General features: G+C 43.6%; 1 protein-coding gene across 16 annotated transcripts in view; it reads right to left on the bottom strand.

The window, feature by feature from the left end:
* The window catches only part of ptprt (protein tyrosine phosphatase receptor type T), a 487,625-nt gene that overhangs the window by 313,995 nt on the left and 159,869 nt on the right, over positions 1–13,761 (bottom strand). For all 16 annotated transcript variants that reach the window (XM_071386753.1, XM_071386649.1, XM_071386662.1 and 13 more), the window contains exon 3: positions 706–977. In XM_071386753.1, the coding sequence (XP_071242854.1) occupies positions 706–977 (272 nt within the window). The remainder of the gene's footprint in view (positions 1–705; positions 978–13,761) is intronic.

Genomic DNA, 13,761 nt, shown 5'->3' with positions numbered 1-13,761 from the left:
CACTACTTTTAATCAGGGAGCATAGGACTCTGGTCAAAAGTAGTGCACTGTATAAGGAATACGGTCCTATTGAGGTTGGAGACTTTTTTCATGAAGCAAAAAACAGTTTTAAAAAGGTTGGCAAATAGGCAGTAATGAATGCTAGAAGAAGGACTTTCAAGTTGAGAAATAGATGAATAATTGTATTCAAATCAGAGCAATTAACGTGGTAATTCTCATCCGATTCAATTTCACCAATGACCCCATGGTGTGAGTAACCGAGTTACTGAAAAATTAATTATATTGAAGTTTAAGCAATTTCTTAACCTTATTTTTCTAACTTTAGGAAGACTGCAAATAAACCAATTGGGTTCCATCTGAACATTCGCTGTCAGTGGTCGAACCGTATCGCATAATGACAGGCAATATTTATATAAAAATATAATTAAAAAAACAGACTTCCAACAATAGGCCTACCACACAGCATACTGGTTCTGAACAGTGGCTTGAGCATTGCTATGATAGCGGTGTAGTGAACATATCAAACCTATTGTATATGCACCAAACGGAAGAAAACAGACAACCATGGGGGGATTATTTGGACTTGTCCAATAAGAAACTATTTTGTTTTCCTTGCAAACATTTTAAAAATGTTTTATGTTGTGTGCCTTAATGAACACCACACCGATGTGACAGTATGTGGTGACATTGAAGCTCTCCCCTCACCTGATAGGAGTTGGGCCAGAAGGTGCTGATTGCCAGCTCGGCCTTGACCCAGCCCTCGGTCACCGAGGCGGAGGCATTCCACACAGGGTTTCCCTGGGTGCCGCCGTTCACCTTGATGTAGACGTTGAGCACCCCGGGACTGGAGCCATCGCGGCTGGATAGAGAGTAGTGGAAGTCGATGCAGTGGGTGTCGTTCTCCTTCAGGGTGGGCAGGAGCAGGTGGGCCTTCTGCCCCGACGCCCGGCCCGAGCCGTTCACCACCATGAAAGAACCTATCAGGGAGAATAGGGTAGAGAGTAGGGTGTCATTCAGATGCAGCCCTGGTTTTAGAGGCAAAACCAAAACATTGCGATAGTAATTTGTTCTCTCTCTAGCAATGTGGTAATTTTCATCTACTGGGGCTTACGTCACACAGAGGCAAACTTTGTGCACCACAACTTTCATCCAATTTGGCTGAAATGGCCCTAAATTAGTATATTTCAGTCCTCGACCATCACTGAAATGGGTCCCCAAAAGGAACTTAGAGTGGGGAGCTTTCTCATACATTGAACAATTTCATTGATTTTACTGAATTACAGTTCATATTAGGAAATCAGTCAACAAATACATTAATTAGGCCCTAATATATGGATTTCACAACTGGGGAGGGGCACAGCCTTGAGTGGGCCTGGGAGGGCATAGGCCCACCCACACGGGACCCAAGCTCACCCACTGGAGCCAGGACCAGCCAATCAGAATGAGTTTTCCCCACAAAAGGGCTTTATTACAGACAGAAATACTCCTTATTACAGACAGCAGCACCCCTCCCCCCCTCTCAGACGATCCCGCAAGTTACATCAAATAAAATGTTATTGGTCACATACACATGGTTAGCAGATGTTATTGCGAGTGTAGCGAAATGCTTGTGCTTCTAGTTCCGACAGTGCAGCAATATCTAACAAGTAATCTAACAATTCCACAATTCCTCAACAACCAAACACACAAATCTAAGTAAAGGGATGGAATAAGAATATGTACATATTAATATATGGATGAGCAATGACCGAGGGCATAGGCAAGAGCCAATAAATGGTATAAAATACAGTATAAACATACGGGATGAGTAATGCAAGATATGTAAACATTATTAAAGTGGCATTAGTAAGGTGACTACTGATCCATTTGTTAGAGTGGCCAATGATTTCGAGTCTGTATGTAGGCAGCAGCCTTTCTGTGTTAGTGATGGCTGTTTAACAGTCTGATGGCCTTGAGATTGAAAAACAGCTTCTGTCTCTCGGTCCCAGCTTTGATGCACCTGTACTGACCTCGCCTTCTGGATGGTAGCGGGATGAACAGGCAGTGGCTCGGGTGGTTGTTGTCCTTGATGATATTTTAGGCCTTCCTGTAACATCGGGTGCTGTAGGTGTCCTGGAGGGCAGGTAGTTTTCCCTCTGTGATGCGTTGTGCAGACCACACCACCCTCTGGAGAGCCCTGCGGTTGTGGGCAGTGCAGTTGCCGTACCAGGCGGTAATACAGTCCGACAGGATGCTCTCAATTGTGCATCTGCAAAAGTTTGTGGGTGTTTTAAATGACAAGCCAAATTTCTTCAGCCTCCTAAGGTTGAAGAGGTGCTGTTGCGCCTTCTTCACCACACCGTCTGTGTGGGTGGACCATTTCAGTTTGTCTGTGATGTGTACGCCAAGGAACTTTCCACCTTCTCCTCTGCTGCCCCGTCGATGTGGATAGAGGGGTGTTCCCTCTTCTGTTTCCTGAAGTCCATGATCATCTCCTTTGTTTTGTTGACATTGAGTGAGAAGTTGTTTTCCTGACACCCCACTCCGAGTGCCCTCGCGTCTTACCTATAGGCTGTCTCTTCGTTGTTGGTGATCAAGCCTACTACTGTTGTGTTGTCTGCAAACATGGCCATGCAGTCGTGGGTGAACAGGGAGTACAGGAGGGTGTGAGCATGCACCCTTGTGGGGCCACAGTGTTGAGGATCAGTGAAGCGGATATGTTGTTTCCTACCATCACCACCTGCTGGCGGCCCGTCAGGAAGTCCAGGACCCAATTGAGCAGGGCGGGGCTGAGACCCAGGGCCTCAAGCTTAATGATGAGATTGGAGGGTACTATGGTGTTGAATGCTGAGCTGTAGTCAATGAAAAGGTATTCCTCTTGTCGAGATTGGTTAGGGAAGTGTGCAGTGTGATGGTGATTGCATCGTCTGTGGATCTATTGGGGCAGTAAGCAATTTGAAGTGGGTCTAGGGTGACCGGTAAGGTGAAGGTGATATGATCCTTGTCTAGCCTCTCAAAACACTTCATGATGACAGAAGTGACTGCTTCGGGGCAATAGTCATTTAGTTCAGTTACCTTTGCATTCTTGGGTACAGGAACAATGGTGGCCATCTTGAAGCATGTGGGGACAGCAGACTGTGGCTGTTTTTTTTGTAAACCCTGGCACATACGTCTCGTGTCTGAGCCGTTGAATTGCGACTGCACTTTGTCTCTATACTGACATTTCGATTGTTTGATTGCCTTGCGGAGGGAATAACTACACTGTTTGTATTCAGCCATACTCCTGGTCACCTTTCCATGGTTAAATGCGGTGGTTTGCGCTTTCAGTTTTGCGCGAATGATACCCTCTATCCACGGTTTCTGGTTAGGGTAGGTTTTAATAGTCACAGTGGGACTTCCTTATAAATAGTCCTATGCACTTCCTTATAAACTCACTCACAGAATCAGCGTGTAAATCTATATTACACTGAGGCTACCCGGAAAATGTTCCAGTCAAAACAACCTTGAAGTGTGGATTGCGATTGGTCAGACCAGCATTGAATAGTCTTTGTCACGGGTACATCCTGTTTGAGTTCCTGCCTATACGAGGGGAGAAGCAAAATGGAGTCGTGGTCAGATTTGCCGAAAGGAGGGCAGGGGAGGGCCTTGTACGCATTGTGGAAGTTAGAGTAGCAGTGATCCAGTGTAGCCTTGTTCTCAAATTAGCTTTGTTAAAATCCCCAGCTACAATAAATGCAACCTCAAAATATATGGTTTCCAGTTTGCATAGAGTCCAGTGAAGTTCCTTGAGGGCCGTTGTGGTATCGGCTTGAGGGGGGGGGATATACACGGCTGTGACAATAACCGACGAGAATTCTCTTGGTAGATAATACGGTCGGCATTTGAATGTGAGGAATTCTAGGTCAGGTGAACAAAAGGACTTGCGTTCCTATATGCTGTTACAATTACACCATGAGTCGTTAATCATGAAACATACACCCCCGCCCTTCTTCTTCCAGGCGAGATGTTTATTTCTGTCGGCGCGACGCACAAAGAATCCCGGTGGCTGTATCGACTCGGACAGCATATCCCCAGAGAACCATGTTTCCGTGACACAGAGTATGTTGCAATCCTTGCCCTAATTTCATTTACCTTGTTATCTAGAGAATGCATTAGCGAGTAATATACTCGGAAGCGGTGTGTGCACCTCCGAAGTCTGAACAGAAGCCCGCTCTGTCCCACCTCTTTTGTTTTGGGTGATCTTTTATTCAAACGCTAAAAAGTATTTGAAAGAAAACATACTATTTGAACCCAGACCCATCAAGTCTCAGGAATGTCTGAGGAACTATTGCGACTGAACTACTGTACTTTTATTATACAATATTGTTGAAATCTGCAAGGAGAGAAAAGACAGAGAGCAGAGAGATGGATCCAAAGTAAAGGTAGTGTAAAATGTGTGAGGTTCAGACAGGAAGAGAGATGAATAGGTGTGAGAGGACGTGCTGCTGGAATAACAAAGAATATATTGAAGCGACAGACATTCTCAGGGACGTTGCTTTGATAACTGAACACCAAGCCAGGGACATGTCAAGGTTCTGGATCGAGTGCCTTCCAATTGATCTACTAATCTGAGGTAAAACAATACCAAGACATTTGTTTCTGTTTGGATACACACATTCAGAGCCCACATACTGGCCCCCCAAAAAAAACTTTGTTTAGACTATCTCTAACCTTTTATTACCGTTTTATAGATTAGTATATGGTTTTATAGATTGCCTCACATTTGGCAGTAGGCCATTCTACAGTGGGCAAAAAGATCTGGGAGGTTTCTGGCACAAGGCAAGTGGCCTAAATCATAAAGGCTTTTGTCCATAATGTACCAACTTACATGAGAGAGTAGCAATTAGAGGATTAGGTTTAGTTATTAGAAAAACTGTCTTCGGACAACATAATTTCCCTCTAAATTCATAAAAACTGTAGATTAACTCAGTAAATTATTCCATGAATGGAATTATTTAATTTAGCTTCAATACTTGACCCAGACGATTACCTGATTCTAACTGATACACTTATCCCTTCAAACAACTAGCATGTTAGCACAGCACGCTAGCAGCCAGGGCAGCTCCGCTTGAAACCATAATGAATTCCCTGACACAAATGAGAACTTAAATATGTCAGTGGAGATCAAATGAGAAGGTTAAAATGACGACAACCTCTTTCCAGGTAAATTTCGTCTGCCACATTATAACTCACCAGTGATACATGCTGTCTGCTAATGTGAATAGGGTCATAGAAGGGCATGTGGAATCAGACGATTCATCACAAAATTATGTTAAGCACATCAATGGGCTATGCAAAGACAATATATCAATCATCACAACTTTGGGTTCGGAATAGGGCAAATCAATTCAGAGTGGTGAACCAATATAGTGGAGACCCTAACCAGGCCATGGATAGTGAACTAGGCTGATTACATTTCTCATTTGCCTCAGCCACCGCCGTTTTACATCAGCACTCTCACCAACTTCATCTTGCCAACACACACACACACACACACTCGCAGATACACACATTTTTACTCACACAAACACAGACACACACACACACACACACACACACACACACACACACACACACACACACTATGCACACCCACCGCCTCCCTCCAGCATCAACACACAGCCAATATCTGCGATGTGTGTTAACCAGGCCCCCTTAACCTCTAGAAGTGTCTACCTGACGAGTACTGGGGTGTTACATTTCCTCACAAGTTTCACACCTTGTACAGGCACCATGGGGTCATATGGAGAGCAATTCAATTACCATGAAACACATGACAATCTTCTAAAGTGACATATTTTGCTGACATGAAAGTGTAAGCAAATGTTAGCAAACAATGTGCAGAGGTAAAAGTGGTTACAGGACTCATCTCTTATAATGAATTGAACTTACTCCCTGCACCCCATATATAACACTGAACTAATGAAAATGCATTGTTATCTTCACTATGACTGGCGTTGTTGGTATTTTGACATGTAGGCCTATATCACACCCCAAACAGCCACACAACAAGTACAGCCTATGGCATTTTTATTGTGATCCATTCCTGGAAAAATAGTCTGTATGCGGTGCTCCTCGGCCCACCTTCTCCCATACACACTGAAATTAATCATAATATATGTACAGTTGAACTCGGAAGTTTACATACACTTAGGTTGGAGATAAAAACTTCAAACTCGTTTTTCAACCGCTCCACACATTTCTTGTTAACAAACTATAGTTTTGGTAAGTTGTTTACATCTACTGTGTGCACGACAAGTAATTTTTCCAACAATTGTTTACAGACAGATTATTTCACTTATAATACACAGTATCACAATTCCAGTGGGTCAGATGTTTACATACACTAACTTGACTGTGCCTTTAATTAAACAGCTTGGAAAATTCCAGAAACTGATGTCATGGCTTTAGAAGCTTCTGATAGGCCAATTGACATCATTTGAGTCAATTGGAGGTGTACCTGTGGATGTATTTCAAGGCCTACCTTCAAACTCAGTGCCTCTTTGCTTGACATTATCGAAAAATCTAAAAGAAATCATCCAAGACCTCAGAAAAAAGATTGTAGGCCTCCATAAATCTGGTTCATCATTGGGAGCAATTTCCAAACACCTGAAGGTACCACGTTCATCTGTACAAACAATAGTACGCAAGTATAAACACAATGAGACCACGCAGCTGTCATACCGCTCAGGAAGGAGACGCGTTCTGTCTCCTAGAGATGAATGTACTTTGGTGCGAAAAGTGCAAATCAATCCCAGAACAACAGCAAAGGACCTTGTGAAGATGCTGGAGGAAACAGGTACAAAAGTATCTATATCAACATAACCTGAAAGGCCGATCAGCAAGGAAGAAGCCACTGCTCCAAAACCGCCCAAAAAAAGTCAGGCTACGGTTTGCAACTGCAAATGGGGACAAAGGTCGTACTTTTTGGAGAAATGTCCTTTTGTCTGATGAAACAAAATAGAACTGTTTGGCCATAATGACCATCGTTATGTTTGGAGGAAAAGGGGGGAGGCTTGCAAGCCAAAGAACACCATCCCAACCGTGAAGCACAGTGGTGGCAACATTATGTTGTGGGGGTACTTTGCTGCAGGAGGGACTGGTGCACTTCACAAAATAGGAAGGAAATCCTGAGGAAGGATAATGATGTGGATATATTGAAGCAACATCTCAAGACATCAGTCAGGAAGTTAAAGCTTTGTTGCAAATGGGTCTTCCAAATGGACAATGACCCCAAGCATACTTCCAAGTTGTGGCAAAATGGCTTAAGGACAACAAAGTCAAGGTATTGGAGTGGCCATCACAAAGCCCTGACCTCAATCCTATAGAAAATGCGTGGGCAGAACTGAAAAAACGTGTGCGAGCAAGGAGGCCTAGAAACCTGACTCGGTTACACCACCTCTGTCAGGAGGAATGGGCCAAAATTCACCCAACTTATTGTGGGAAGCTTGTGGAAGGCAACCCGAAACGTTTAACTCAAGTTAAACAATTTAAAGGCAATGCTACCAAATACTAATTCAGTGTATGTAAACGTCTGACCCACTGGGAATGTGATGAAAGAAATAAAAGCTGAATTAAAGCATTCTCTCTACCAATATTCTGACATTTCCCATTCTTAAAATAAAGTGGTGATCCTAACTGACCTAAGACAGGGAATTTTTACTAGGATTAAATGTCAGGAATTGTGAAAAACGGAGTTTAAATGTATTTGGCTAAGGTGTATGTAAACTTCTGACTTTAACTGTATATATAGCTTTTGCAAAGTATTCATACCCCTAGACTTTTTCCACACATTTGTTACGTTACAGCCGTATTCTAAAATGTTTTAAATTGTTTCCCCCCCCCCAAAACTACACACAATACCCCATAATGACAAAGTAAAAAACTTTGTTGCTAATTTATAAAACAGAAAAAACTAAAATATCACATTTACATAATTATGCAGACCCTTTACTCAGTACTTTGTTGAAGCACCTTTGGCAGCGATTACAACCTCGAGTCTTGGGTATGACGCTACAAAAGCTTGGCACACCTGTATTTGGGGAGTTTCTCCCATTCTTCTTTGCAGATGCTTTTAAGCTCTGTCAGGTTGGATGGGGAGCGCTGCTGCACAGCTATTTTCAGGTCTCTCCAGAGATGTTAGATCGGGTTCAATTCCAGGCTCTGGCTGGGCCACTCAAGGACATTCAGAGACTTGTCCCGAAGTCACTCCTTTATTGTCTTGACTGTGTGCTTCGAGTCATTTTCCTGTTGGAAGGTGAACTTTCGCACCAGTCTGAGGTCCTGTGCACTCTCGAGCAGGTTTTCAGTATCTTTCTGTACTTTGCTCCATTCATCTTTCCCTCGATCCTGACTAGTCTCCCAGTCCCTGCTGCTGAAAAACATCCCCACAGCATGAGGCTGCCACTACCATCCTTCACCCTAGGGGTGGTGCCAGGTTTCCTCCAGATGTGAGGCTTGGACTTCAGGTAAAAGAGTTCAATATTGGTTCATCAGACCAGAGAATCTTGTTTCTAATAGTCTGAGAGTTTTTAGGTGCTTTTTGGCAAACTCCAAGCGGGCTATCATGTGCATTTTACTGAAGAGTGGCTTCCGTCTGGCCACTCTACCATAAAGGCCTGATTGGTGGAGTGCTGCAGAGATGTTTGTCTTTCTGGAAGGTTCTCCCATCACATTTACATAAGGTGCCTTATGTAAATATGAGAGGAACTCTGGAGCTCTGTCAGAGTGACCATTGGGTTGGTCACCTCCCTGACCAAGCTCCTTCTCCCCCGATTGCTCAGTTTGGCTGGGCGGCCATCTCTAGGAAGAGTCTTGGTGGTTCCAAACTTCTTCCATTTAAGTATAATGGAGGCCAGTGTTTTCTTGGGGACTTTGAATGTTGCAGAAATGTTTTCATATCCTTCCCAAGATCTGTGCCTCGACACAATTCTGTCTCGGAGCTCTAAGGACAATTACTTCGACCTCATGGCTTGGTTTTTCCTCTGACATGCACTGTCAACTTTGGGAAATTATTTTGACAAGTGTGTGTCTTTCCAAATCAATTGAATTAACCATAGCTCCAACCAAGTTGTAGAAACATCTCAAAGATAATCAATGGAAACAGGATGCACCTGAGCTCAACTTCGAGTCTCATAGCAAAGGGTCTGAATACTTATGTAAATAAGGTATTTATGTTTTGTTTTTTTATCAAATTTTGCACACATTTCTAACAACCTGTTTTCCCTTTGTCATTATGGGCTATTGTGTGTGTATTGCTGAATTTAAAAAAATTATGAATCCATTTTAGAATAAGGCTATAACGTAACAAAATGTGGAAAAAGTCAAAGGGTCTAAATACTTTCGAAAGGCACTGTATGTCTGTTTTATAAAATAGTTTTCTGTAAACTTAAATGACTAAAATGTAGAAAGTATGTAGAAAAGAGCTATACAAACTACATGACCAAAAGTATGTGGACACCTACTTGTCAAAAATCTCATTCCAAAATCATGGGAATTAATATGGAATTGGTCTCCTCTTTGCTGCTATAACAGCCTCCACTATTCTGGAAATGCTTTCCACTAGATGTTGGAACATTGCTGTGGGTACTTGCTACCATTCAGCCACAAGAGCATTAGTGATGTTGGGCGATTACGCCTGGCTCCAATTCATCCCAAAGGTGTTCGATGAGGTTGAGGTCAGGGCTCTGTGCAGGCCAGTTAAGTTCTTCCACACCGATATCGACAAACCATTTCTGTACGGCCCTCGCTTTGTGCACAGGAGCATTGTCATGCTGAAACAGAAAAGGGCCTTCCCCAAACTGTTACCACCAAGTTGGAAGAACAGAATCGTCTAGAATGTCATTGTATGCTATAGCGTTAAGATTTCTCTTCACTGGAACTAAGGGGCCTAGCCCGAACCATGAAAAACAGCCCCAGACCTTTATTCCCCAGACCGTTATTCCAAAAAATGTAATTTGGCACTATGCATTCGGGCAGGTAGCATTCTCCTGGCATCCGCCAAACACATATTTGTCCGTCAGACTGCCAGATGGTGAAGCGCATTTCCACTGCTCCAGAGTCCAAAGGCAGCGAGCTTTACACCACTCCAGCTGACGCTTGGCATCGCGCATGGTGATCTTAGGCTTGTGTACTGCTGCTCGGCCATGGAAATCCATTTATTGAAGCTCCTGACGAACAGCTCTTGTGCTGACGTTGCTGTCAGAGGCCGTTTGGAACTAAAAAGTGAGTGTTGCAACCGAGGACAGATAATTTTTTACGCGCTTCAGCACTCAGTGGTCCCGTTCCGTGAGCTTATGTGGCCTACAACTTCGCGGCTGAGCCGTAGTTGCTCATTTCCACTTCACAACAACAGCACTTACAGTTGACCGGGACAGCTCTAGCGGGGCAGATATTTGACGAACTGACTTGTTGGAAAGGTGGCATGAAAGTCACTGAGATCTTCAGTAAGGTCATTCTACTGCCAATGTGTGTCTATTGCAATTGCATGGCTGTGTGCTTGATTTTATACACCTATCAGCAACAGGTGTCCACATACTTTTGTATATATAGTGTATTTTTAAATAAGATCATCTTTGAGAACTAACAATCAATTACCAATAAAAACTAGACATCAGACAAAATAACAAATTCTGAAAATTGCACAGTCTCCGACCCAAATTTTTAACAGCCTTCCCCCTTGCCGCAGAGACAAAATATTGCTGTTCGGCAAAATATGTAGAGTTGCAGGAAATGTGCGGCCAAGAGGAAGGCCTTTAAAACAAATTGGTGGAGACCGTGCAATTGGCCATGCCCCACTACCACATTTTGCAAAAATAAAATGACAATGAGAAGGAATTGGATATAGTAAGACAATCGCCACAGTGTATTCGTCTTAACTAGGGTGTAGGTTTGGCAGGTTTCAATTCCCTTTATGGGTGTATGGATAGCATTATATGGTGTGGGCTGTTGTTTACAAAACCGAGCTGCCTCCGCCGAGTGAGAAAGAGATTTGAGTGTAACACTCCCACCATCATAATGCGTTCAAGATATGACAAATGGCTAAAGCTCTGCTAGTTGCCACTTTAATATGCAATTATCGGAGGGGCCCTGTATTTGGGGCCAGCTGCTGCTAAGTCTGATAAAGTCGAGACATTTCTCATTCCTTCGTTTCCCAACAGTAATTTCTTGAGACAATAAAAGCCTCCAGTTTACCATCGGACTAGATGAGGGTAGTAATCAGTGGTGTCCCTAGGAAGGCTAATTCACTGGAAATATAGAAAAAAGGTTAGACTACGAAGCTGTAAATCTGAGGCAAAGTGGGGACAGTCAGCTGCCACCCAGCAGCCCAGCCGTGGAGCAGCTGGGGTTGAAACAGTGCAGTTCCTGCTCCTCATCGGTTTTAAATTATTTCCCACCACTCTTGCATAGCACTGCTACTACCCCCCCCCCCCCCCCCACTACATTCCCCAATCAGGGGCCTGTCCAGGGACCCAGGAAAGGGAGCGTGCATCCCCAGCCCACGCCGTTGGACCTCTGCCCATTTCACACATTAAACACACCCAATTCACGGGTCCCTTCACACTTCTCCTCCGGCGGCAGAGGCAGCCGTGGCGGGTTGATGCCACAGAGCCGTGCGGCATGGACCCCATATGTTCCCTTTTCTCAATGTGTAATGGCCTTGCATGATTCGCCTCCTCTCCCCTCGCCATGCCCTAATTATTATCATCCAGCCTCATCTGTGGCAGTGCCAACACACATTCGTTCAAAGCTTCCCTCTCCTCCTCACGCCCTTCCTCTCTTCATCACAGCGATAGGGCATCACAGCGACATCGTGCCACTACGCTTTGCACATTTCCCATAGTAACAGGAGGAAAGCAAAGGGCGCGAAGCGACAAGCCCATAGACTTAGTGTATGTATTCCTACTTGGCCATTTCAACATCACGCCAGCCCCCCTCATTGACCTTCTCTCATCGGAGGCTGTATACTGTTAGACATGGGATGGGGGAGGGGGGGGGGGGGGGGGATCTTCCTCACCCTAAGGGTCCTCAGGTAATCTAATAAATGGGAAATCAGTAATTGAAGTGCTATTATCGAGGGGATGGGTGGTACAGCAGGTTGGTACAGCAGAGCGCCTGAATGCAAATTGCCTGATCGAGTCACTGATACAAGTGTCTTCCTCTTGCAGTTAAGCACTGCCTGTTTCCATACCTCAATTTGCCTCTTGATATAACAGTCATTTATTGCTTGTAAACAAAGTTACTATGTTATTAAAGGGGAATTGACATCCAGTTAAATTAGCAGGAAAAGCTTTTAAAGCATAAAAGGTCATTCATTTAGTCACATAACTGTAAATAAGAGGGGCATGGTCTGTTCAGCCCTGGGTATTGAGATTTTGTCAATTTCTTTGCAAGGTTTTTACAATGTGTTCTATTAATGTATTTGGCTACAATAAAAGTAAAATGTTGACAGTTATTGTTTACCTTCATTAATGGGATATTGAATTAGCTAATAATTGCAACAATTATTTTTGATCTACATGGTCATAGGACACCACTTCATTAAGAGATTAAACTAACCTCATATCCCAGTTACATTGAACTTCAAATGTGGGTGAGTGTTTCTTTTAAATTAGTTCCTGATTCAAATTGATTTTGTTTCTACATTTTATCTCATGAAATAGAAGTCTCAAATTACAGTGGGGCAAGAAAGTATTTAGTCAGCCACCAATTGTGCAAGTTCTCCCACTTAAAAAGATGAGAGAGGCCTGTAATTGTCATCATAGGTACACTTCATCTATGAGAGACACAATGAGAAAAAAAAATCCAGAAAATCACATTGTAAGATTTTTAATGAATTTATTTGCAAATTATGGCGGAAAATAAGTATTTGGTCACCTACAAACAAGCAAGATTTCTGGCTCTCACAGACCTGTAACTTCTTCTTTAAGAGGCTCCTCTGTCCTCCACTCGTTACCTGTATTAATGGCACCTGTTTGAACTTGTTATCAGTATAAAAGACACCTGTCCACAACCTCAAACAGTCACACTCCAAACTCCACTATGGCCAAGACCAAAGAGCTGTCAAAGGACACCAGAAACAAAATTGTAGACCTGCACCAGGCTGGGAAGACTGCATCTGCAATAGGTAAGCAGCTTGGTTTGAAGAAATCAACTGTGGGAGCAATTATTAGGAAATGGAAGACATACAAGACCACTGATAATCTCCCTCGATCTGGGGCTCCACGCAAGATCTCACCCCGTGGGGTCAAAATGATCACAAGAACGGTGAGCAAAAATCCCAGAACCACACGGGGGGACCTAGTGAATGACCTGCAGAGAGCTGGGACCAAAGTAATAAAGCCTACCATCAGTAACACACTACGCCGCCAGGGACTCAAATCCTGCAGTGCCAGACGTGTCCCCCTGCTTAAGCCAGTACATGTCCAGGCCCGTCTGAAGTTTGCTAGAGAGCATTTGGATGATCCAGAAGAAGATTGGGAGAATGTCATATGGTCAGATGAAACCAAAATATAACTTTTTGGTAAAAACTCAACTCGTCGTGTTTGGAGGACAAAGAATGCTGAGTTGCATCCAAAGAACACCATACCTACTGTGAAGCATGGGGGTGGAAACATCATGCTTTGGGGCTGTTTTTCTGCAAAGGGACCAGGACGACTGATCCGTGTAAAGGACAGAATGAATGGGGCCATGTATCGTGAGATTTTGAGTGAAAACCTCCTTCCATCAGCAAGGGCATTGAAG

This window comes from Salvelinus alpinus, chromosome 2 (assembly GCF_045679555.1).
Source record: "Salvelinus alpinus chromosome 2, SLU_Salpinus.1, whole genome shotgun sequence".
Taxonomy (NCBI): Eukaryota; Metazoa; Chordata; class Actinopteri; order Salmoniformes; family Salmonidae; genus Salvelinus; species Salvelinus alpinus.
Note: the sequence above shows the minus strand (reverse complement) of the source record. Positions and strands in the feature narration are given on the sequence as shown.